The 24,831-nt window shown below is 57.0% G+C and overlaps 1 protein-coding gene across 1 annotated transcript; it reads right to left on the bottom strand.

The window, feature by feature from the left end:
- Positions 1 to 1,295: 1,295 nt before the first annotated feature.
- On the bottom strand, positions 1,296 to 20,293 carry SIGLEC1 (sialic acid binding Ig like lectin 1). Its single transcript, XM_020281897.2, is given in 22 exon segments — positions 1,296 to 2,886; positions 2,889 to 2,919; positions 3,447 to 3,519; positions 3,870 to 3,972; positions 4,237 to 4,539; positions 5,595 to 5,855; positions 6,473 to 6,778; positions 7,080 to 7,331; positions 7,420 to 7,689; positions 7,973 to 8,224; positions 8,736 to 9,047; positions 9,176 to 9,436; positions 11,041 to 11,343; positions 11,512 to 11,769; positions 12,256 to 12,591; positions 13,579 to 13,836; positions 14,452 to 14,751; positions 15,914 to 16,168; positions 16,499 to 16,765; positions 18,690 to 18,986; positions 19,261 to 19,620; positions 19,992 to 20,293. Coding segments are annotated over 22 exon segments (5,133 nt in total). The 5' UTR covers positions 20,041 to 20,293; the 3' UTR covers positions 1,296 to 2,860.
- Between the last annotated feature and the right edge of the window lie 4,538 nt (positions 20,294 to 24,831).

Here is a 24,831-nt window from a genome sequence, read left to right as displayed (position 1 = left end):
ATTCACAAAGTGATCACACCCAGAGAACTCTCAACCAGACCAGGAAACAGCATATTCCTGGCCCCTTGAAAGCCCCTTTGTGGTCCCTTCCAATCCCTTTCTCCCACAGGTAACCACTATTTTTACTTCTATCACCATTGATTAGCTTTGCCTATTCTTGAACGTCACAAAAACGGAATCATACAATCTGTGCACCGGACGTTCTGTTTGAGAGTGCCGCCCATATCACTCTATGCAGTTGTGACTCGTCCTCACTGCCACATGATACTCCTCTGTGTGGACATGCACAGCGGATTTAGCCATTCTACTGCTGATGCGTGCGGATTTCAGTTTGGGGCTGTTGTGAATAAACTTGCTGTGGACTTCCTCGCGGTGGACGTACACCCTCATTCTTCTTGAGGAAATGCCCAGGGTTGGAATTTCAGGGTCACAGGGCAGGAGTGTTTTAGCTTTAATAGATATGGTTAGTTTTCCAAAACTTGTACACACCGTTTAATTCCATTTATATAAAGGTCAAAAACAAGTAAATAAAATCTATGATGTTAGAAGTCAAGATAGTGGTTACCCTTGGGGGGTTGGGACTGGGGGTGTGAGGGGGACTCTGGGGTGCTGGGAATGGTATGTTTCTTGATCTGGGTGCTGGTTTACAAGGGTGTTGGCTTTTGGAAAAGGCATTCGGCTGCATGCTTATAACAACATACACTTTTCTGTATGTGTGTTATACTTCAATTAAAAGTTTATTTTAAAAGTCTTTCAGGGGGGCTAAGACCACTGGGAGTGGACACAACTAGCCCCCTTGAGAACTCTCCAATCCCAGATGGACATACGTCCCCTTGAAGGTACATGGAAGCAGATGGAGACTCCCAAGGCAGATGTTCCCAAATCCCCCAGCAGCTACCCCTTTCTGTGGCTACCTGTGGTCCTCCCCTCCCCACTTTCCCCCAGACAGCCCCGGGACATCTGGCTGCATTTGGCTTGCCCTCTCCCCATCCCACCTCTGGATTTAGTCCTTGCTTTCCCTCTCACTCACCAACAGTGTAAACAAGACAAGCACTTACTGAACACTGACCTAATGTGTGCCAAGACTGTGCTGGTCATCGCAGGTGGCAGAGGTGAGCAACGCCCAGACAGAGCCTCAAGGAACAGGAGGGGACACAGCAGAAGGTGGTTTGTGATCAATGTCATGTAATGGCACCACCTCCTGCAGATAGTCTCTAAGAATAATCCTCACTAACAGTTGAATCCTCTGTGTTCTAGCCCAGCAGTTTGGGTTGCATGAAAGAGACTCACACCAGTTTCATCATAGGATGGAAGTTTATTGGAAGGACATGCTTGAGAGGCTCCCAGGAAGAGTGTGGCAGTTGGACACGGAAAGGAATGGGGCCAGGGATGAAGGAGGGTGTAGCCGAGGCTACACAAAGCTCACCTGGCCCCCAGTGTCTTCCCAGCCTATTGGCTCCTCTGCCAACTCCCCACTACTCTCTCTGTTTCTCAGCCCAAATCCTAGAGGGGTGGGCTCTCTGCTCCTCCCACCATCTGCTACTACACTGCAAGGGGAGTGATGATTCTGCTCGAGAACTGGCCCCCTCATTCCATGATTTCCCAAAAGCTCTTTATTCCTTCTCGATAACTCTTATTGTCTTCAGCAGCCCCTGGCACATGGGCCTCTGGGAAAAGGACAAGCGTTCACTTGGTCATGGAGAGGAAGCATCTGGGGCAGAAACGAGGATGCTGACAACACCCATGTCTGCTCTCTGCACTTGGAAGAGCTGGTAAGGCATTGCCACGCTCCTGGAGGTGGGGATAGTGGGAACGGGGGAACCTTTTCTTCCAGGGGCCAGATTAGGCATGCCTGGCATGCCTCTCCCAGGGGACCACCAGACCTACTTGATTTCCTCAGTTGTACTGTGCGAGAGGGATGCCCCCTCTAGGAAGCCCATAACCAGAATGGCCAGGGGCATGCCCTGACCTTCAGCAGATGGGCACCATGACAGAACATGGCCTGCTGGTGGCATTCCCATCAATGTCAAATGTTCCAGGCATGAGTCCATAGTTGGGAGTCCTTTGAAAATAGAATTTCCAAACATCCTCTGGACTCAGAATAAAAACTAAATTTCCCAGCCTCCCCTGCAGCTTGGCGTGGCCTTGAGGGTAAACTCTAACCAATGGAAGTGACATGTGCAACTCCTGGGTTGTGTCCATGGCAGGGGTGGGTGCGCCGTCTATTAATACTTCCACTCTTCCCTCTTCTGGCTGGATTGAGTGTGAGCACAGCGGGGCCATGGGTGAACCTCACAATCAAAGGCAACATTTTAGGGATGAAAGAAAAGTACGATAGAAGGATCCCAGTACCTTAAACCACCATTACATAGCCAGACTGGTATGGGAGAGGAAAATAAAATTGGATCATGTATTTGGTCTCTTGTTAGAGCAAATCTTGACTTATCCTCTGCCTAATACAGAGTGTTTGGTGAGCCAGAGGACACGGAATGCTCCTTTTCTGTTCTAATCCATCCAGAAAGTTCAGGGGGAGCTTTGGGGAGGGAGATGTGAAGGGGCAAGGCCCCCTTTGGAGAGGAGAGAGGAGGTGTGGAGAAGAGCAAGAGAAGGGGATGCCCACTTGCTTCTCTTCAGAGTCCCCTGAGGTCAGCACGTTCCCGGGTAGGCCAGGGTCTGTGCCCACTCTCACCACCCGTTTTCCTTGGGGGCGAGAGGCTTGGAACCAGATCATAAAAAGCCAGATGTCCTGGAGCTGTTTTCACAGAGGCAGGCGGGACGCAACGCTGCCTCGCTCACGTTGACGGGCCGAGTCATCATAGCTATGGCAACCTCGTCCTCCTGAGGGCAGGCAGTGCCGTGGTCAGCTCAGGGGCGGAGCACAGGACAGGTCTCACATGTGGCTGCATCAGGATCAATGAGCTTCCCACAGAGAAAACCCTGGTCACGGGAGGACTCAAGGAGCAAGGGCAGTCCTCCAGGCCTCCAGCTTTAGGTAGGGTCCCAAGGGGATTGGTGGGCGTGTGCGTGGCTGGAACTGGGACTTGGAGCCCTGCCCACCAGGTGGACATCTGCAGAGGGGCTTGTCACAGGGGAAGAGAAACAGCCTTTCACCCCTGCCCAGGTGATGCGCAGGCTCAGGCATGGGCAAAAGAGACCTCAGAACAAAAGTGGAGGAATCAGAAACTGTCTGGAAGTGGAAGTGAAGCTATCCAGAAAGTCTGCCCCAGGCTCCCAGCCAGCCACCCAGCAAACAGCTGCTCTCTACCCCAAGCAGCAGAGGGCTCTCCTTGTCTCCGGAGGGGGCCCTGGTCCCCTGTGTACTCTCCCCAATCACCCCTGGGCCCAGACACCATCCTATAAATGAGAGTGGTCCTCAGCTGCCAGCCTGGCACTGTGGGTTAGCTGGGTGTCATGTCTGCATGTGCCCACGTGTGTTGAATGGATACCTGTGTGGTCTCTTTCTGAGAAACCATCTCCACCGAATTCTCGCCCGTGCTCAGCTTCTGAAAACGCCTCCTTCTGCAAGGGTGAGAGTGGACTCACAGAGCTTCTCTGCTCCCCGCCACCTGCCCCATTCTCCTCCCCCACCCAGGCTGGCCCGACTTCTCATTGTACAGAGCATGGGAGACTGGGGTTCTTTCTCTCCTTCCTCCCTAACCCTTTCTTCAGCACAGATAGGGCAGAGAGAAGGAAAGAAGAAAACTACAGCATGGTGGATTTAGAGATGATTCTAGAAGGGATTCCCAAATGTGGAGGGGGTGGGCTGGGAAGTATGCAGCCTGTGAACTTGGTAGGAGGGAGGTGGGAGCATGTTCAGGGAGAGGCAGGGAGGATGAGGTGGCCTGGCCCACCCCCAGCTCTGGACTCACCTCCAGGCGTAGCAGGCACCCAGGCCCAACAGCAGGGACAGGACACCCGCCAGCAGCCCTAGGACCCAGAGCAGCTGCTGCAGCAGGTGCAGGCGGTGCAGGGCTGGAATGCAGAGGTGGGCTCAGGGGCAGCCCTGGCTTCCTGCCCCAGTGCACCCTCCCAGGTGACCCACCCAGGTGGAAACCTTCTATTCTCTCACTTTTTCTCTGAAGTCCCCCACCACTGCGCCAGGAAGCTCCAGCAATCAGATTAGACTAGACAGACAAGCTGCACTGCAGCAGAAGGGACTCAGGGAAGGAAGCCTCTGGGCCCCAGAGCTGGGCCTTTGTGCAGAGGGGCCTGGGAGATGGCAACTCCTCCCCTCACCTCTGGCCCCAAAGTAGGTGGAGGCAGAGGCGGAGCCCAGGCCATTGGAGGCAGAGCACACGTATTCCCCCTGGTCACTGGGCCTCAGCTCCTCGATGTCCACCCTCAGCGCATTGGGGGAGGCAGAGACGTGGATGTGGGAGTCAGCAGGAGCGCCCTGGGGCTGGCTGGAGGCCACCAGCCGACTGCCAAGGTGGAGGGTCAGGCTGGCAAGGGGCTCGCTGTCCACTCGGCAGTCCAGGATGCCCTGGAGGCCTCCCTCAGGCTCCACAAAGATCGTCATGGTGGGCGTCTTGGGAGGGTCTATGGGGAGGAAGGGAGTGTGGTGATTACAGAAAAACCACCACAAACTCCTCCCACCCTGTACCTGGGCACAGTGACTTTGCGGCTCCTCCTATTAAGAGGTGGAGCCTATTTCCTCACTCCTGGAATCAATCTGTGACTCACTTTGACCAGTTGAAGAAAGAAGTGATATCGTGCGACTTCAGAGCGAGACCTCAAGAAACACTGCAGTTTCTCCTCTGCTCTTGGGATACAACCACATGGGAAGCCCATGCCAACCTGCTGGGCATGCGTGGCCCAGTCACCAGCCCTGAGGGTGAGGCCCTCTGAGACCTTCTAGCCTCAGTTGAGCCACTGTCATTTGCAACCTCATGAGGTGAGACCAGCAGAAGAACTGCCCAGCTGAGCCCAGCCCATATTACTGACCCACAGAATTGTGAGCAAATAACATGGCTGTTGTTTGAGGCACTAAGTTTTAGGGTGGCTTGTCATGTAGTAATAACTGACTGATACAGAGTGGGCCCTGGTGAAGATTAGGGTGGGAGACCAAGACTGTGCTACTGTGCTAGGCACCACTCAGCTCATTTTTTTTTTTTTTAGAGACAGCCTCTTACTATGTTGCCCAGGATGGAATGCACTGGCAAGATTATAGCTCACTGCAATGTCGAATGCCTGGGCTCAAGCAATCCTGCCTCAGCCACTCAAGTAGTTGAGACTACAGGTGCGCACAACCACATCCAGCTAATTTCAATGTTTTTTGTAGAGGCTGGTCTTGAACTCCTGGCCTCAGGTGATCTTGCCTCAGACTCCCAAAGTGCTGAGATTACAGGTATGCCAGCCTCAGTGTGCTGCATTACCTACACTCCTCGAAAGATGAGGGGACTGATGCTGTTGGCATTTTACAGAAGAAACCAAGGCACAGATGTACAACATACACAACCAGTCAGTGGGAGTGTCAGGCTTCGAACCCAGGGCTCCCTACCTGTGAAGCCCTCGCTCTTTGCAGACAGAGAGGAGGAAGACCTGAGGTGAGCATGTGAGATGTGGGGAGACTGAGGCAGAGGCTTCACACTCACAGAGCACACGGAGCATGACTGGAGCAGAGGCGGCAGCCCCAGTGGGGAGCTCAGCGCGGCAGTGGTACACCCCGGCTTGGGCCCGGGCCACGTGGGTGAAGGCGAGTGTGGGCACAGGCTCCGCGTGCAGTCGCCGGCCATTCCGGAACCACGCAAAGGTGGAGTTGCCCAGGGGCCCGGGGCCACCAAGGAGCCGGCAGCTGAGGTTCAGTGCGGTGCCCTCAGGCACGTCCAGGCCTGGCTCGGCCACCACACGCACGCCTGTGGGGAGAGTACGGGGAGGGGGCTGGGGATCTGCAGGCCTGGGGGGCCGGAGCCGCTGGGCGGGACCTCTGAGAGGGCTCTGCACGTGTGGGAAGGCTTGGATCTGACTTAGGATCTGGGCCTTCCAAGGTGGAGCAGTGTGTCCCCCTCAGACTGATCCTAAGAATAGGACTGTCTCATCCTTGCACTGGGGGCTCAAGGACAGGGCAGCACTTTCCTTGTCCACATGGCTTCCTGATGGATGTGGCTGTCTTGCCTGCAGACTGGGCTCCCTGCGGTCAGGGCTGTGCCTCTCTCCCCACCCCAGGCTTCCCCAGGTCAGGTCTGTGCCCTGCCCCCAGATTGGGCTCTGTGGGGACAGGGCTATATCTCCCCTCCACCCAAGCTGTCCCTGGGCATTGCAACACCTCCCCTGCCTGCTAGGAAGATCTCCAAGGGCAAGTCTGCATCAGCCCCTCAGTCTGGGCCACCCACTTTGGCAGGAGCTTGCCTCCTCCATTGGATTAGGCTTTGCAAGGCAGGGCTATCCCTCTAGTGGGAGCCCCAGCCCCTCATATGGGCTCCAGCTGAACCCCAAACCTGAGCCCCCTCATCCTCCCCACTCTCCTGCTCACCTTCCACCTGCAGCTGCCCGCTGGTGCTGACTGAGCCCAGTAAGTTTCGGGCTGTGCAAACATAGGCGTCATCATCACCCGTGGGCATATCTTGCACCTGCAGCCGCAAGGCGTTTCGGGCCACCTGGATATAGCCTGTCTCTGACGCAGAGCTGTGGACCCCGTAGTTAGCAGCCAGCACCTTGCCATTTCGAGACAGGGTCAGCTCAGCAGGTGGCTCGCTGTCCACGGTGCACTGTACCATGACCCTAGGGGGCCTGGCCCTCGAGTCCCGGAAGGAGGACAGGACAGCATCCCGAGGGGAATCTGGGGGCAAGGCAGGGACAGATGGGGCCCTTGCCTGGGTGCCCTGTACTGCCCACCTGGGTGCCCTGATGTTGGCAAGCCTGCAGCCTCTGGACAAATGGTCACTTCCTAGAAGTGACACGTGCTCAGGAGTCCTGTGGGCAGAGTCCTCCAGGCAAGCTGTGTAGGGTCACGGGTCCCTTTCCCCAGTGCCTATGGCCTTCTTTCCCCACATGCCCGTTCCTGGGCCCACTGTAGGCCTGGGCCTGCCCCCACCAGGGCCCAGAAGCACCCTCCACCCCCCTCACCCCGGGCAGCTCACAGAGGACTTGCAGGGCAGCAGGCCGGGAGCTGCGGGTGCCCTGTGCGTCCTGCGCCTGGCAGGAGTAGGCGCCTGCGTGAGCCCGTGTGGCCGCCGGGAACGAGAGCGAGGTGGTGGGTCCCTCCTGCAGCCAACGGCCATTGTGGTACCAGGCATAGAGGGTGGGCGGGTGGGCAGCGTGGTCCTCGCAGGTCACTGTTATGGGGTCCCCCTCAGGCACGGTAGCCGATGGAGTCAGGGTCACTCGCACACCTGTGCCAAGGAGGCAAGGGTCGGTTGGGACCTGCCGGACACCACGCTGGTTCCCACCCCTGTGCGCTTGGCCTGGGCCTGGCCTCACCCTCTAGCCTCAGCTCCAGGGACGTGTTGGCCTGGCCCAAAGGGCTGTGGGCGGAGCAGCTGTAGAGACCCTCGTCCCTGGGCTGTGGCTCCCGCAGCTCCAGGCGCAGGGTGTTGGGGACAGATGCTGTAGTCGAGGAGGCCAGGAGGCGGCCAGCATGGCTGAGGGCCAGCTGGGCAGGCGGACGGCTGTCCACAGTGCACAGTACCAGGGCCAGCCGCCCGCCACGGCTCTCCAGCAGGTAGGTCAGGCGCAGGGTGCGGGGCGCGTCTGCAGGGGCATGAGAGGCATACAGGAGTCCAGAAGCCTAGAGGAGGCCAGCTGCAGCTGGCATTCGAACCCAGGAGGGCCCTCACTCCCACCCCAAGGGCCCCCACTTGCTCAATCTGGGGCTCTGCCGGGAGAGGGCTTATCCCCAGGGTCCCCCCTTATCCCATGGTCTGCTGGCCGGCTTGGGACCGAATGCCCTGGCTGGACACCTATGGGGCTCTGGCCATGTCCTGATCCCTGTGGGCTCCTGTCATTGTCCCACTCTGCATCCAGCGGAACTCACAGAGCACGTCCAGGGTGACAGATCTGGAGAGGCGGGGTGCCTGGCCAGGGAGCCCCACACCGCAGCGGTAGGAGGCAGCGTCTGAGACTGTGACGTTGGGCAGGAGGATAGAGCGGGCACCCGGGCGCTGCTGCCCATCCTGGTCCCACATGTAGGTGAGCTGGGCCGGGCGGGTGGTCCATACAAGGCAGGTCAGATTCACTAGCTGCCCTTCCTGCACGGTGGCCCCGGGCCACACCTGCACACTCACCGCTGGGGAGAGGGAGGACACCAGTGAGGGCCTGAGGCTGCGTATAGCCGCCTGTCTCCACGCGGAGTCTTGTCCCTACCGCTGGGGAGCACCTTACCCGCTGTGAGCCTCGGGTAGCCCACCCGGGGACAGGGTTCGGGGTCAAGCTTGGGAAGCGGCTCATTATCTCTTGAGTGGTCGCAGGTGGAGTTCTGCAGAGCCCTAGCGCACCCCGAGCCCCTTCCTGACCCTGGTGGTGGCAAGTGGGGAGAACACAGGCCTGCCCTGCCCTGCCCTGTCATGGCTTCTCCTTGAGAGCCCTTTTCTGTTTAGTTTTATCCACTGGGCATGCATGTGAAATTCTGTGTTTACAAAAGGCCCTTCCATGAAACCCACGTCTGGAGACCGCTGCCCTTAGAAGAGTGGGAATGGACACTATCCTCATGCTCCCAAGCTTCTAGAACCCTCTCCCACCTCCACTCCTCTCTTAAAGGAGACACACACACATACACACACACACACTCTCTCTCTCACCCTGGGCATTGAAGTCGGCCGAGGCAGAGGCGTTGCCCAGGGTGTTGGTGGCCTCGCAGGTGTAGACGCCCTCGTCCTCCAGCACCGCCTTGTGGATCTCCAGGCGCAGTGTGTTGGGGGCCACAGCCGCCTGCAGCCGGGGAGAGCTGCCTGCAAGTTCCCCCACGCCTTGTAGGGTGGAGGCCACGAGGCGGTCCCCGTGGCTCAGCCACAGCTGGGCCGGAGGGTCGCTGTCCACACGGCACAGGAGGAGGCCCAGGCGCCCAGGGCCTGTATCCATCAGGGCGGTAAGCGTGGCCTGGCGTGGGGCATCTACATGGGGTGGGGAGTGGTCAGGGCCCAGCCAAGGGTCCCTCATCCAAGGCTCTGTCACAGGGGCGGAGCCCAGGACCAGGGGCCTGCATTCCCTCCCCCCATGTGGGCGGGATAAAAGCCCTTACAGGACACGTGGAGGCTGACGGGGGCGGCCAGGCTCGTGCTGGCCAAGCCTGGGGCCTGGGCTTGGCAGTGGTAGGCCCCAGCTTGTGCCAAAGTTACGGCTGCAAAGCGGAGCGTGGCTGAGGTCGACTCCTGGAGGGGCTGGCCATCCCGATACCAGCGGTATGAGGTGCCCTCGGGGACTCCTGTGGGTACCTGGCAGCTCAGGACCACGGCCTGGCCCTCTCGGAGCTCAGGTGATGGGGACACTTGGACCCAGGCTCCTGCAGGGGGAAACCAAGAGCAGGTGAGGGCTCCCGGCCATACCTCCCACAGCTGGGACTGTGTGTGTCCACACGGGACTGCACGACCCGACCTTGGGCGTCCCCTCCAGGCCGGGGCCACATCAGCAACTGCCTCTGCCCCTCCTGCTCCCCACTTGCCCTCACAGGCTCCATCCTTGTGTTCCCCACCCTCCACCTGGTGGGATGGCGTTGCTGTCAGTCCTTTCTCGCCTAGCAGAATGTGAGCCTCCTGGGTACCGTGTGACCTATAACCCCAGTGTCAGGCACAGCACCTGCTGCATGTGTTATTTTTTGACAAAAGCACTGAAAAGGGAGGGACTTAGGTCATGCCCAGGGCCACTGTCCCGACCAGGAGCTGGACTCAGCATGGGTGGCTGAGGGCTTGGAAGGGGAGGTCAGCAGCTGTTGGCCTTGAGTGTTCTCCAGGTCTCTCCGGCCCAGTTCTGCACCCAGGCTCCAGGCCAGGAGAGCCCAGGGACTGGGGACCAGGCAACGGGCAGCTCCTTGGCAGGATCTAAAGCAGGAGGAGCCTTGGGTAGGGGGAGGAAGGGGGAAGAATGGCTGGAGGGGTCAGTGATGGCACAGGCCGTGTCTGGGACTAGAACTGAGATAGTCCAGAGCTAGTAGGGTCATGTGACCATGAGCAAGCTCCTAAAACTCTGATCCTCAATTCTCTCTCTTTTTTTCTCCTTTTTTCTGTTTTTTTGAGACAGAGTCTCATTCTGTTGCCCAGGCCAGAGTGCCATGGCGTCAGCCTAGCTCACAGCAACCTCAAACTCCTGGGCTCAACCAATCCTCCTGCCTCAGCCTCCCAAGGAGCTGTGACTACAGGCATGAGCCACCATGCCCAGCTAATATTTTTTCTATTTTTAGTAGAGATGGGGTCTCATTCTTGCTCTGGCTGATCTCGAACTCCTGAGCTCAAGGGATCATCCCGCCTCGGCCTCCCAGAGTGCTAGGATTACAGGTGTGATACACAGTGCCCAGCTCTGACCCTTAATTTCTCTGCCTGTGATAAATAAGAAAAGATACATAGAACCAAGGCCCAAAGTAAATGTCTAAAACTTGATGCTGTTTGTCATTGTGGGAGAAACAGCATGCAGTTTTCTTTGGCTTTTGTATTATGGATATTATCTTTCCTTTCTCCTGGTTTATTTGTTTAGAGAGAATTTTTATAGAGAATATTTATGCATATTACATGTAGATGGATATGTGCATATATTTATGAATGAAGAATATGAATATATAGAAGACTATAGATATATACGTATATTTGTATGTGTAGGTGTAAATTATATTAATATAAATATAAAACAAAATTATATTATTACAAAATAAATATCAGAAAGTGCTCCAACCAAGCAAACCAACTTGTACAATTGCCACTGCCTCCTAGTGGCTGCTGTCATTATTACAAGTGAAAATGAGCAAGAGGCAAAGGGAGGCCTTCCGCTGGCTGTCCCAACCAGGGCTGAAAAAGACTCACATTTCTGCACAGAATCCATAGCATCCAGCCCAAACTCTGACCAAAGTGGTCCCCAAGGCACCAGGGTCTACCACATCATCAGAAGACTGACACTCACCTCGAACTTTGAAGAAGAGTGAGGTGTTGGCCGATCCGAGAACATTCGTGGCCTCGCAGCGGTAGCTGCCAGAGTCCTCAAGGCTCAGTTCCCGGACCTCTAGCTGCAGGGAGTTAGCCATGGCCTTGGCCTGGAGCCGGCCACGAGAGGGGACCTGGGGTCCCAGGCTGGTGGCCAGGAGACGCTCCCCATGGAATAGGGCCAGCTGAGCAAGGGGGCGACTGTCCACAGTGCAGACAAACACGACCATGTGGCCCTGGTCCACATCCAGCAGGGCCGACAGCTTTGGAGGGTCAGGGGGATCTGCAAGAATAGGGGCAGCTCAGGCCACCCCTGCCCACCACATTCCAGCTCTAACACTGTGTCCCTCTCCCCCTGCCCACCCTGTCCCACGCCCAGGCCACGCTCTTGTTTCCCCCAGGCCATCCCTCCATCCTCCAAGTCCCCAGGCTGCCCTTGCCGGACACACACAGAGGACACTCAGGACCACGGGAGCAGACGGCTGGGCTCCAGCCTCGGTGAAGATTCGGCAGGCGTAGAGGGCAGCGTCGGTCCTGGCCACAGGCAGCAGTGTCATGGTCTCCAGGGGGCCCTGGGCCCACAGCGCCCCATTCCGGAACCAGGAGAAGTTGGCGGGGCTGCCGGCGGCTTCCCGGCTCACATTGCAGGTCAGGTTGGCCTCTGCGCCCTCCAGCACCGTGTCCGACGGCGTGGCCACCAGGACCGTGGCTGGAGAGCAGGTAGCACAGGCTCACCCCCGTCCCAGGCACCATTGGGCCAGCCTCCCTGCCTGGAAGGATTGGGCGGAGGCCCCTGGGGTGCCCACAGCAGGTGGGGGAGCAAACTCACTCACAGGGAAGCCTGGGGCAGGCAGGCCCTGGGGAACGTGGGGGTGCCGGGCAAGGGGGCATGCAGTAAGGGGGAGGACGAGACAGCCCAACTGGCCCAGCTGGGGAGCTGTCCTCTGAGATCAGCCCTGCAACCCCAGGCCTGGGCCCTGCCCAAAAACTGAGCACGAGAAAGAGCAGCTTTGGCTTCGCACAGTGGAGGGGCAGTGAGGCTCCCAGAGTCCCCCGTCCTGCACAGAGGGCAGCTGTGCCTCTTTCCACTGCTGGACAGATGTGGTTTTGCCCAAATGGACCCTCCTTGGAGCAGAGGAATAGCCCAGAGCTCCAGCCCCTGCCCCCAAGCCACCCATCCACTGTCCCGACTCACCCTGGGCGTTGAAGGTGGCCAAGGCGGAGGCGTTGCCCAGGGTGTTGCTGGCCTCACAGAGGTACACGCCCTCATCCTCCAGCACCGGGTCTGCGATCTCCACGCGCAGCAAGTTGGGGGCTTTGGTGATCTTCATGCGTGGGGAACAGCCCCCGCAGGTGCTGCAGCCACCCCCCGATGGCAGGGAAGTGGCCACAACACGGTCGTTGTGGAGCAGCCGCAGCAAGGCTGGGGGGTCGCTGTCCACACGGCACAAAAGGAGGCCTCGCCGTCCAGCCCCGGCCCCAGCAGCGTCAGGGTCCAGCCGGGTGGAGAACGTGGGCTGGCGAGGGGCGTCTGTAGGGAGTGAGAACATGGGCACTCGTCCCAGGGCCACTGCCAGGGCTGTGCGGACTTCCAGAACACGCTGGACAAAGCCATGTCCCCGAGCTGTGCACTGTGCAAGGACAGCAAGGCCAAGGTGGGTGGAATTCAGCCCACGTGCCTCAAGCTAAGCTGTGTGCTGGTGCCGACCAGTCTTCCCAGAAGGGGCTCCGTTTCCTAGCTGGGATGAAGGCGCTGGATGGGGCCAGCAGCCATGGAAATAGTCCCCGAGGTCGTGCTCCCTGCTCCCACCCTGCACCCCGCTCCTCACCATCGAGCCTCCCCGGATCCCTCCCGCCCCTCATCTCCCATCTCCAAGCCAGCTCCTGGGATACCAGCTACTGCCTCAAACGGCCTCTTTCCAGAGGCTTCCAGAGACAGATGACTGCGAGACCCCTCGCTAAGGCCCACACATGGCTTCACTCAGACACCAGAAAACCCTGGAGAGGCGGCTGCCCCTCTGACGGTCCCGGGATGTAGCCCCCGCACTCAGGTGTCAGGGGAGGCCTTCTGGAATTACTCAGCCCTCGGGCTAACATGGAACATCCCCCCTTCACGGGACGCAGAGGGACTGGTCTGTCCCCGTGCCGGAGGGCTCTGCCCTGGTGTCTGTGGGAGCCCATGAGGGCGCAGGCTGTGGGGCGTGTGCACGGATGCAGGAGTGCGGGTCCCTGGGCCCACCAGGAAGACGCACTCTGGCCGGGGCACCCACAGTGGGATGAGGTGGGGGCAAAGCATGCCAGAGGGCTGGGACTGGTGTGTAGGACACGGGAAGGTAGAGAAGGCGCCAGCCTCGCTCCCAGCTTCAGCCCTGCGTGGAGAGGCCCGTGCTGGCCAGGCCTGTGACCACCCCCTGATGTAGACCCAGGGCAGGACAGGGAGGAGGTGGAGGTGGCTGGTGGGGCCCCCGCGGGCTGACCCTCCCCAGGGCAGGCAGGAGTCGGCGGCGAGGCTGCTCACAGAGCACGGTGAGGACGGCCGGCGACGAGGGCCCGCTGGCGCTGTGGCCGTCCCAGGCGCGGCAGTGGTATGAGCCGGCGTCGCTGCTGGAGGCCGCAGGGAGCAGGAGGCTGCTGTGGGGCCCCTCGAGCAGCAGCGCTCCGTTCAGGTACCAGGAGACGCGGGTGTCGGGCCCGGGGCTCAGGCCGCTCCTGCAGCTCAGCGTCACCGCCTGCCCCTCCACCACCTCTGCTGCCGGGCTGAGGAGCACGCGGGCCACTGGCGGAGAGGGACAGGCTGTGAGCACCCCACCCTCCATGCCGCCCAGGGTTCTCCTCGCCCACAGGATCGTGGGCAGGTCTGGGCTTTGTAGTGGATTGGGAGGCCGTGGACACCAGTTCGGATCTGTTGGTAGCAGCTGGCTTCACCCCACCTGCAAGGGGTTCTGAGCCAGAACCCAGGCTTATGTCAAAAATCTGGCTTGATCAATTATCTGTGTCTACGCTGGCCTCAGGAGGAGGGAAGGCACTGCATGCACCGCGAGCCGGACGCCCCCACTGCTCTATTCTACCTCCTGCCTCTGACTCCCAGCACAGAGCCTGCCCCGACGGGTTCTTACACAACAAATAAACAAATGCCTATGAAACACCCTCCAAGTTTAGAGTCAGAGTATGTGCAAGAGGAATGATGCAACCTGCTTCATGTTTCCCTTTTTGCCTTGACTCCCAGGAACCCCTGAGGTGGGGATGACTGTATAGCCCAGGTTTTTGATGTGACCTAGCCAGCTAGTTCAGCCCCTCAGTTGAGTCCACTGGACTTCTGGAAAGCAAGAGGCCAGAGCAGGCCCCCTCCTCTAGCTCCCTCCACTGCCCCAGCCACCCATGCCCATCTTACCATTGGCATGGAAGTCCAGGGTGGAGGTCGCATTTCCAAGGGAGTTGGTGGCCAAGCACTTGTACTCCCCACTGTCAGCTGGCTCCAGGTCTCGGATCTCCAGGCGCAGGGAGTTGGGAGCAGAGAAGACCCTGAAGCGTGAGCTGTAGTCACTCTCCCCGGGGGTGGAGGCCAGGATAAGGCCCCCATGGGACAGCACCAGCGTGGCCCGGGGCTCGCTGACCACGGAGCAGTGAAGGATGCCCACAAGCCCCATCTGTGTCTCCAGGAAGGCAGTCAGGTCCGGAGCAAGGGGAGGGTCTGTGTGGAGGTGAGAGGGGGGCCTGTCGCCTGCAGGCAGGGCCACTCCTTGGACACCCCATTATAGCCCCCACACCCCTTTACGGCCCCTGCACCCCTTTGACCCACAGTGCCCTGGGAGAGCAGGAGATCCCAGAAGCTCCCAAGCACCAGGTAAATATACTTCTGTCCCTGGCTGCGCTGGGCAAATCACTGTGTTGTCTCAGTCAAGCTTTGTGGGCACCCTGCAGGCGGGATCAAGGGCTCCACTCTTGGAGAGACCTGGCTGGGACAGCACCTTGACCGAGGGACAGAGTGATCATCAGCAGTGGGACAAGCTGACGTTGGCATCAGGATGCATGGAGGTGGACTCGGCAGCACGTCCTGGCCTTCCTGCCTGAAGCGCGTGGCCTCAGTCTATTCGAGTGGGACAGATGCATATTGAGGGACCTCCACAGAACAGCTGCTTGTACTCCTCAAGTTTCAATGTCAAGAAAGGTAAGGAAAGACTGACGACTTGTCCCCAGATTAAAGGAGAACGAAGGGACATGATGACTGAATGCAATGCATGAGCCCGGATTGGATCTTGGACCAGGAAAAAAAAATGGCTATAAAAGACATTATTGGGTCCATTGGTAAAATTGCATATAGGCTGTGGATTAGATAATAGTCTGCTATCAATGTGAAATTTCCTTGCTGTGATCATTGCATTGTGGTTATGTAAGAATGATCTTACAACATACTGAGGAATTTAGGGGTAGAGGGGCAGTATGTTTGCAACTACAGGTATGTAAAAATGTAGGCAAGCAGATAGATAACATATGTGTATGTATATATAGAGAGTGAATACATGTGTGGGATTTTTTGTTTTTTTTGTTTTTTGCTTTTGGGGACAGAGTCTTGCTCTGTCACCCAGGCTAGAGCACCATGGTGTCAGCTTAGCTCACAGCAACCTCAAACTCCTGGGCTCAAGCGATCCTTCTGCCTCAGCCTTCCGAGTAGCTGGGACTATAGGCACATGCCACCACACCTGGCTAATTTTTTCTATTTTAGTAAAGACGGGGTCTCACTCTTGTTCCAGGTCAAGTGGCCTTGAAGCTCCCATGCCCCAACCTCCTGCAGGGGCTCCAGCGCCTGGCCCTGCTCTGGCTGATGTCCAGGGCCACCCAGCCTGGCCACTTACGGCTGACCACCACGCTGACAGGGCCTGAGCGCTCGCTGCCCTGGGCGTTCCCCACCTCGCAGAAGTAGAAGCCGGTGTCGGCCCTGGTGGTGGAGTGCAGCTGGAGGGTGGGGGAGTGGACATCCTCCAGCAGGACCTGGTTCTTGTACCAGCTGTAGCGGAGATTGCTGGGCGCCTCCTTGGGTGTGCTGCAGACCAGTGTCACCGTCTGGTTCTCCAGGATGGGGCCTGCTGGGCTCACCTGGATCTCAGCCACTGTGAGGGTAGCATGGGGCACACTGAGGGGATCCCAGCTAACTCCCAGCCCAGCCCCCCAGAGTCCCCTGGGCGCAGACAGCCTCAATCTCTGCACACTGCACCCCCCTGCCTCTGCAGCAGAGTCTCCCCACATCTCTCTGTCCTGTTCCCCAGGGCCCTCCTGACATCGCCCCCTGCAGGGAGGTACTGCCATCTGTCTCACACCCCTGCGTCTCAGGAGGCACCAAGCTATGCCAGCCTCTGGCTCTGTCCTGGCCTGGCTCCCTCAGCCAGCACCCTGGACCCCTCCCTGCCCTGTGACGGCGACCCAGCCTCCCCAGGACTCACTGAGGACGTGGAGGCTGAGGGGAGGGGAGGTGGAAGAACCCACGCCATTCCCAGCTTGGCAGGTGTAGACGCCAGCATCGCTCCAGGCTGCCCGGGGCAACTGCAGCACCAGACCCTCGGCTTCGAGTTGCTCCCCATCCTTGAGCCACTTGATGGAACTGACTCTGGGGTAGCTGCTGTTCACCTGGCAGGCAAGTGTGACCAGGTCACCTGGAAGGATGTTCTGCCCCGAGGGGCTGAGGAAGATCTCCACGCCCCTGGGGGCATCTGCAAGCACGACGGGGGTGTTGGGTAAGGCGCGTGGGGAGGGCAGGGGTGGCACATGCTCCTCTCCTCCCTTTCAGAGCTCTGCCCTGAGGAAGCATGCTCAGATAAAACATCAGTCCCATTCGTCCCCCTGTCCAGGACAAGCTCTGTCCGTCCATCCCGTATCCCACCGCCAGCCCTAACACATTCCTGACCCCTCCTTCTCCACGGACAGCCGATCATGTGATGCTGGGCTTCGAGTCCAGTCTGCACTTTTCATTTCCTGATGCTGTCCTTTGCCCCTGTTCTATTTGGGGGTGAGTTCCACGTACAGGGGCACGGGCACCTCACTGCTGGCTTTAGTGGCCTGTGGTAACTACTGATAAAGAGCCAGCCACCTAATAGGCAGGGGCCACAGGCAGCGTCACATTAGCTCTGAGAACAGTCACCCAGTTTATAAGGAAGGGGCCAAAAATACAAAAAAAACTGCATTTCTTTTTTCTTTTTTTTTTTGTTTGAGACAGAGTGCTGCTTTGTTGCCCAGGCTAGAGTGAGTGCCGTGGTGTCAGCCTAACTCACAGCAACCTCAAACTCCTGGGCTCAAGCAATCCTTCTCCTTCAGCCTCCCAAGTAGCTGGGACTACAGGCATGCACCACCATGCCCGGCTAATTTTTTCTATATATATTAGTTGGCCAATTAATTTCTCTCTATTTTTAGTAGAGACAGGGTCTCGCTCTTGCTGAGGCTGGTTTCGAACTCCTAACCTCGAGCAATCCACTCACCTCAGCCTCCCAGAGTGCTAGGATTACAGGCGTGAGCCACCACGCCCAGCGGAAACTGCATTTCTTTAACTCTTGTTCCAAAGCCTCTCTCTGTGCAAATAGGTTAGTATTAATAAAACCTGACATTTCCGAGTGTTTACTATATGCCAGGCACTCTTCTATTAATAACTACCTTACCCAGGTCATCTCCTTTCATTTTCTTTCTTTCTTTTTTTTTTTTTTTGAGACAGAGTCTCACTCTGTTGTCCAGGCTAGAGTGTCGAGGCATCAGCCTAGCTCACAGCAACCTCAAACTCCTGGGCTCAAGCCATCCTTCTGGCTCAGCCTCCCGAGTAGCTGGGACTATAGGTGTGCGCCACAATGCCCAGCTAATATTTCTATTTTTAGGGTCTTGCTCTTGTTCGGGCTGGTCTTGAACTCCTGACCTCGAGCAGTCTCCTCCTACCTTGGCTTCCCAGAATGTTAGGATCACAGGTGTGAGTCACCACACCTGGCCTATCTCCTTTCATTTTCATCACAATCTATGAGATAAGAACTATTTATTGTTATCTCCACCATATAGACAAGAAAAAGGGGCCTGGGAGGCAAGTAACTTAACCAAAGTTTGCTGGTCTCAAGGGTGGTGGAGCCAGCAGCCCGATGCCTGTGAAGTGTTGTTGTTCTAGAACAGGCTGACCTGTTTTCCTAAGATGGGAAGATGCATAACCAATGGGAACCTGGGCTTTCTTCACACTGACCCTCAACCGTGCCTGGGTGATGCCCCGGTCCCCGTGACCGTGAGCAGGCTCACGGCAGGAAAGCAGTGAACCCCACCTCTCCAGTATCCTCCAGAGCTGGGCTGACTCACAGGGCACTGTTGCCAACCCCAAAGCTCTGTGTGTGGGAGCTCCTGTTCCCTGACCCTTTGTGTCTCCCTTTCTCTGTCCAGCCTGGCCGCAGGGACAAGCCCCTTGGAAGCCAGCAGGAGGTAGGAGGGAACCATCACACACGGCTCTTAGGGCTCAGCACTCTCTCTCTCCACCTGCCCTGCCCTGGGGACCCAAGTGCAGCCCGGCTTTGCCACCAGGGGCGCGGGCTCGGTTCCTATGGTAGAAAGGGACTGCTTTCCATCAGGGAGCCACATGTGTGCTCAGTCATGAGGGTGTGGCCCCCTGTAACTCACACTGCACTTGGAGGTGAATCTCGCTCTGGGTCCTGTGGTCGGCCACCGAGAGCTGGCAGCGCAGCGTCCGGCCGTGGTCCTGCCAAGACAGGGCCATGTGGAGGGTCTCCATGTGGGTGATGCCGGTGGGCTCGAGGTTCTGGAGACTGGAGATGACAGAGCGAGTGGCGTCCTGGCCTTGCCACTGCAGGCTGATCTGCTCTGGCTGGCAGGCGTAGGGCGTGGAGCAGTTGAAGTCCACCTGTGAGCCCTCGAGCAGCATTGCCGGGGAGGTAATGGTGGGGGCCCTGGGCTTCTCTGAGGACAAAGGCAGGAGAACTTAGGACTCCCCTTTGCCACACCTGAGACCTCCTGCCCTGGAAGCCCCAGCTGAGGGGGAGGAGGGGCAGCTTCCCACCCCAGCCCCACCTGGGTGAACACAGGGGAAGCAGGCCGGGGGCTCGGCCGAGGCTGGACCTGAGGCTGACACCGGCTGGGGTTCAGGGCAGGGGCGGGGCTGTGAGCCGGTGGAGCCAGGAGCACTTGGGAGTCCCTTCCAGGCAGCAGCCAGGCCACCCCACTCACTCCTCACCCGTCACTGTGACCGAGGTGCCTTTCTTATCTAACCAGCGGTTGGTCTCACTGATCTCGAAGCGGAAGTTGTAGGAGCCGGAGTCCTCGGGCTGCAGGTCCCTCAGCAGCAGGTTGCACACCTTGTGCTCGGGGCGCCCCAACAGCTGGGCGCGGTCGCGGAAGCGCGCCTCCACCAGCTTGGGGTCGCCCGTGTGGACCACCACCTGCCGATTGCCCCAGTAGTCGTAGTACCAGATGGCTGTGATGCCGTCGGGCACCTGCACGTCGGCAGGGAAGCTGAAGACGCAGGGGATGAGCAGGCAAGACCCCTTCACGCCTGGCACTTCCTGGGGGCTGGAGACGCCCCAGGAGGCCCACCCTGGGGGAGGCACAGAGTGGGACAGAGAGGAGAGTGATACAGGCCTGGGGACACCACAGAACCCTGGGATCTGTCCCAGGGATGATGACCCAGATGGGTCCCCAAACCCTGTCCTGCCCCCCAGCAACGGACCCCTAGGGCAGCCCTCTCAGTGCCGCGGGGATGGTCATTGCCCTGGGGCTGCTCAAAGGCCTGGCAGGGTGGCCACCAGAGGGACCTTCACCTCCTGCCCAGCATCCTGCTGCTGCCTCCTTGGGCCCTCCCTTGACCTCAGCAGCCAAACCTGTGACCCAGGCAGAGTCCAGTCTTCCCAGGGCTGGACTTACAGAGGCCGGGCCCTCGGAGACAGGCACTAGGCCCTCGAAGCTTACCTGGCGGGAAGATGGCGGCCAGGAGGAGAAGCTGCAGCAGGAAGCCCATAGCAGGGTCTTGAGCTGGTTCTGGTGCCTAAGAGGGTGGTGTGCACCGGGCTGGCCGGGTACACAGGGGCCTCCTAAGGACACCTCCAAGCACTTCAGCCCCAGTGCCTGCGGAGAGTCCAAGCCTCTGTCCCCACCTGCTATGGCTGGCCAATCTAGCAAGAGGGCAGGACTCGTAAGGTCCTCTGTGGGGCAGCCACCAGCAGGGAGCCAGGAGCCCTGGTTCCCGGCTCAGGCTGCGCCCAAGAATGCCCTCACTTGCTGGTGTGCGCCAGAAAGCCCTCTGTGTGTCCCTGGGCCCCACCCCTAGTTCTGCTTTCCCAGCCCCTCAAGGATACCACCCCAGGGCAGATGAACAGCTGTCTCTCCCTCCTCCCTCCCCTGCCCTCTCTCCACCACCCAGGCCAACAGGAACTGAAGCCCAGGGACTTATTCTAAGGCAACCAGTTAGAATGATGGGTTCTTACTTGAGACATGTCTCCCTGCCACCTGCTTTACCAGCTATAGGCCATAATGGAACTTAACTGGACTTAGCGATATTCTGACTTTAAGAGTCACTCCCCCCCCCCCGGCTCAGGAACCTTCTGTGGCTCCCCATTGCCCATGAGATGTGGAAAGTCTCCATTTCCTGCCTCTGGCTCTGCCCCCATTCCCTGTTCCCCACAGACCCACTCTGGGGCCAGTCCTGTCTGCCTATAAGCTCCCTAGCTTCCCCGCCCTGTCCCCACTGCAAATAATCTCTGTCTACTGAAACATTATTCAGCCTTCAAGGTGAAGTGTGAATTTGGTATCCAACTGGAACTTCCCCTTTGAGGTTCCTGCAGCCACCCCAGAGCTATCTCTGTGCTTGCTTTGTCCCTAGCAGCTAGTGAGCGCTCACGTGTCAGGACCTAGGACTGAGGACATGTGCCCCACAGCAGGGAAGAGCCCCCCAGGCACTCACTAAACCCCTTGCTGGGTAAGAGAGGGGTGTGGTCTTTGGGAGTTCGGAGTTGGGGTGGGGAGGTGACAGGGCAAGTCTGGGTGTGACAGGCAGCACAAAGGCCCCGCAGAACACATGCCCCACAAACGTGAGTGAAATGTCTACTGTGTACCTCCCACAAGTAGGCAGGCTTTCTGCCATGGAGCGAAGGGACTCTACGGGACACCACAGATCTGAGTCTAAAAGGGAGAGATGCTAGAAACATATATAACTAAAACTATAAAACTCTCAGAAGGAAACATAGGTGGAATCTTCATGACCACAGATTAGGCAATGCATTCTTAAGTATGACATCAAAAGCATGGACAATAAAAGAAAAAATAGGTAAGTTGGACTTCATCAAAATTAAAAAGTTTTATGGATCAAAGAACACTATCCAGAAAGTGAAAAAACAGACAATGAACAGAATGGGAGAAAATATTTGCAAATCACATATCTGATAAGGGATTAATATCCAGAATATATAAAGAATTCTTACAACTCAACAACTAAAAAACAACCCAACTCAAAAAATGGGTAAAATCTTGAGCAGACATTTCTCCAAAGAAGATATACAAATGGCCAATAAGCACATAAAAAGATGCCCAATACCATTAGCCAATAGGGAAATGCAACTCAGGCCAGGCACAGGTGGCTCATGCCTGTAATCCCAGCACTTTGGGACACTGAGGCAGGAAGATTGCTTGAGGCCAAGAGTTTGAGACCAGCCTGGGTGACATAGCAAGACCCTGTATGTACAAAAACTGTTTGAAAAAAATTAGCCAGGCATGGTTGTGTGCACCTGAAGTCCTAGCTACTCAAGAGGCTGAGGCAGGAGGATCACTTTGAGTCCAGGAGTTAGAGGCTACAATGAGCTATGATTGCACCACTGCATTTCAGCCTGGGCAACAGAGTGAGACTTTGTCTCTAAAAAAATAAAAAAGAAAGAAAAAAAAGAAATGCAAATCAAAACCACAATGAGCTACCACTTCACACCCACTAAGATGGCTATTAATGAACAAACAAAGTAAAACAGAAAGTAACAAATTTTGGTGAGGATGTGGCAAAATCAGAACCCCTTGTACATTGCTGGTGAGGTGTAAAATGGTATAGCTGCTGTGGAAGACAGTTGGGCCTTTCCTCAAAAAGTCAACATAGAATTGCCAGATGATCCACCAACTCCACTCCTAGGTGTATACCCGAAAGTATTGAAAACAGGGACCCAGACACCTCTAACACCAATGTTCATAGCAGCATTATTCACAAATAGCCAAAAGGTGGAACCAGGCCAAGTGTCCATCAACGAATACACAGATAAACAAAACGTAGTCTGTACCTACAGTGGAACATCAATAGCTATAAGGAGGAATGAAATTCTGACACGTGTTATAACACGAGTGATCCTTGAAAACATGCTAAGTGACATCAGCCAGACACAAAAGGGCAAATATTGTGTAATTCCGCTTACAAGAAATATCCGGAATATGCACATTCGTAGAGACAGAAAGTAGAATAGAGGTTACGGGGGCTGGGGGAAGGGGGAAAGGGGAGTTAATGTTTAATGAAAAAGTTCTGGAAATAGACAGTGGTGATGGTTACACAATATTGTGCATGTGCTTAATGCCACTGGAGTGTATACTTAAAAAGAGTTGAAATATAGAATTTTATATTATGTGTATTTTACCACATGCACATGTTGCCAACTTTACAGTCCTCCCTGGTCCTAAATGCTGACTTGGCGGAGCGAGGGGGGAACCTGGAAGTGGGGACAGGAAACTCATGACAGCTCCCAGCCCCCAGCCCATCTGCCTCCTGGGTTGGGCCCAGCTGCTCTGATGGCTACCAGGAGGCACACCTGCGGAGGGGCCGAGCAGAGACCCAGGGCCTGGACTGGGCCTCAGTTGCCTGTCAGGGTGACCAAGCACAAGTGCAGAGGGTGGAAGGGGTGTCCTGGCAGGCAGCACAGGAGGGGCATGGCCAGGACAGGAAGAACACTGCTCCTCAGGGGAGATGGCCCTCTCGCTGGGTTGCTCCAGCCGACAGGTCTGGTCATTTGGAGGCCCAGTGGCTCATCCCCAGTTGCTGGGCAGTCCTGGGCCTGCTTTTCATCCAGGAAGACGTCCCCACAAGCTCCACACCAGGTCCTCAGCCACTGTGGACTGGCCGAGGCTGGGCCCCAGCGCCTGGGCGCCTTGCCTCGAGGAAAGGCAGCCTGCTGGGCACATCTGGGGTCAGGCATGGCCCCCAGAGCCACACAGGATGTCAGGGCCAGCTCGTCTACAGCCAGGGACAGCAGCAAGATACGTCTATGTTGTCCCCAGCTGCCCTCATTTTGGGTCTTGGAAGGGGCAATGCTAAACCTGAAGGACAAACGGTGGGGTTGTGGGCATACTGATCCCAGAATGCAGCCTATGGAAGGGCTGTTTGTAGAACCACCCCAAATCTCATCATGTAGGTGTCACCTATGCTTAGCCCCTCCCTAACACCAAAGGGGTCAGTCCCCCTGGAGGCCAGCTTATTGGCTCAGCCTGTTCCACCCAAAGACCAGCCTCATCCAGAGAACTGTCCTGGAAAAAGAAAGAGCAAGGACAACTCCAGAAAGAGAGATCCTTGTACCTGTTCGAAAGTCTGGTGTTGAGAGGATGGTGCCCCTGGGGTGGGTTGGAGCTGGGTGGCCTAGTGGGCACCCAGCGCCCCCTGGTGGTAGAGGAATGATTCCAGGGTGTGTAATGGGGGACGCGGAGCTCTACTGCTCTAAAACAACCCCTCCCTTGGGCAATGACTCTATGGACAGCATTGTCCCCTAGACGGGGAGTTCCAGAGGTTCATCCTCGTGTCTCCAATCTTGGGCGCTCTGAAGACAGGGTTTTAAATTCCCCCTTCCTAGAATTGGCATGTGTTGTGTGAGGGGGATGGGTTGGGTGGCCTGGGACACAGTGGGTGCCCGTGTTTGCTGCCTGTTTGAGACCAAGTGTCCCAGGACATCTGGGGAGGGTGGGCTGTGGTCCCTGACCTCTGATCCCAGAGGTCAAGTCTGGCTGGGGAAGAAAGGGCAGAAGCAGTGTCCCTATAGGCAGACTATGTCCGGGTGCAGGATTCGGTTTCTGTTTCCTGACACCAGGGCTTCTCCTCAACTTCCCTATCAGAGTGCAGGAGGGGGGACACAGGGCCATACAGCCAGCTGGAGGGTTCTCGCCCATGGATGGGCGGTCAGGGTACAGATGGGCAATTGTAGGAGAGATTATCTTCAGAACAGTGGAAAGCCCCAAACACAGGCCAGATGTTTAATTCTAAGAGCCACAGCATCTGTAAATAATGTCTATTGGCTTTGACAGGGGCAGTGGAAATTTCACATTTCATTCCTTTTTTTTTTTTTTTTTTTGAGACAGTCTCACTCTGTTGCCCGGGCTAAAGTGCCATGGCCTAGCTCACAGCAACCTCACACTCCTGTGCTCAAGTGATCCTTCTGCCTCAGCCTCCTGAGTAGCTGGGATCACAGGCATGTGCCACCATGCCCAGCTCATTTTTTCTATATATTTTTAGCTGTCCAGCTAATTTCTTTCTATTTTTAGTAGAGACGGGGTCTCACTCTCGCTCAGGCTGGTCTTGAACTCCTGACCTTGAGTGATCCGCTTGCCTCGGCCTCCCAGAGTGCTGGGATTACAGGCGTGAGTGCCATGGCGTCAACTTAGCTCACAGCAACCTCACACTCCTGGGCTCAAGCAATCCTTCTGCCTCAGCCTCCTGAGTAGCTGGGATTACAGGCATGAGCCATCATGCCTGGCTAATTTTTTATATATAGTTTTAGTTGGCCAATTAATTTCTTTCTAT

This window comes from Microcebus murinus, chromosome 16 (assembly GCF_040939455.1).
Source record: "Microcebus murinus isolate Inina chromosome 16, M.murinus_Inina_mat1.0, whole genome shotgun sequence".
NCBI lineage: Eukaryota > Metazoa > Chordata > Mammalia > Primates > Cheirogaleidae > Microcebus > Microcebus murinus.
Note: the sequence above shows the minus strand (reverse complement) of the source record. Positions and strands in the feature narration are given on the sequence as shown.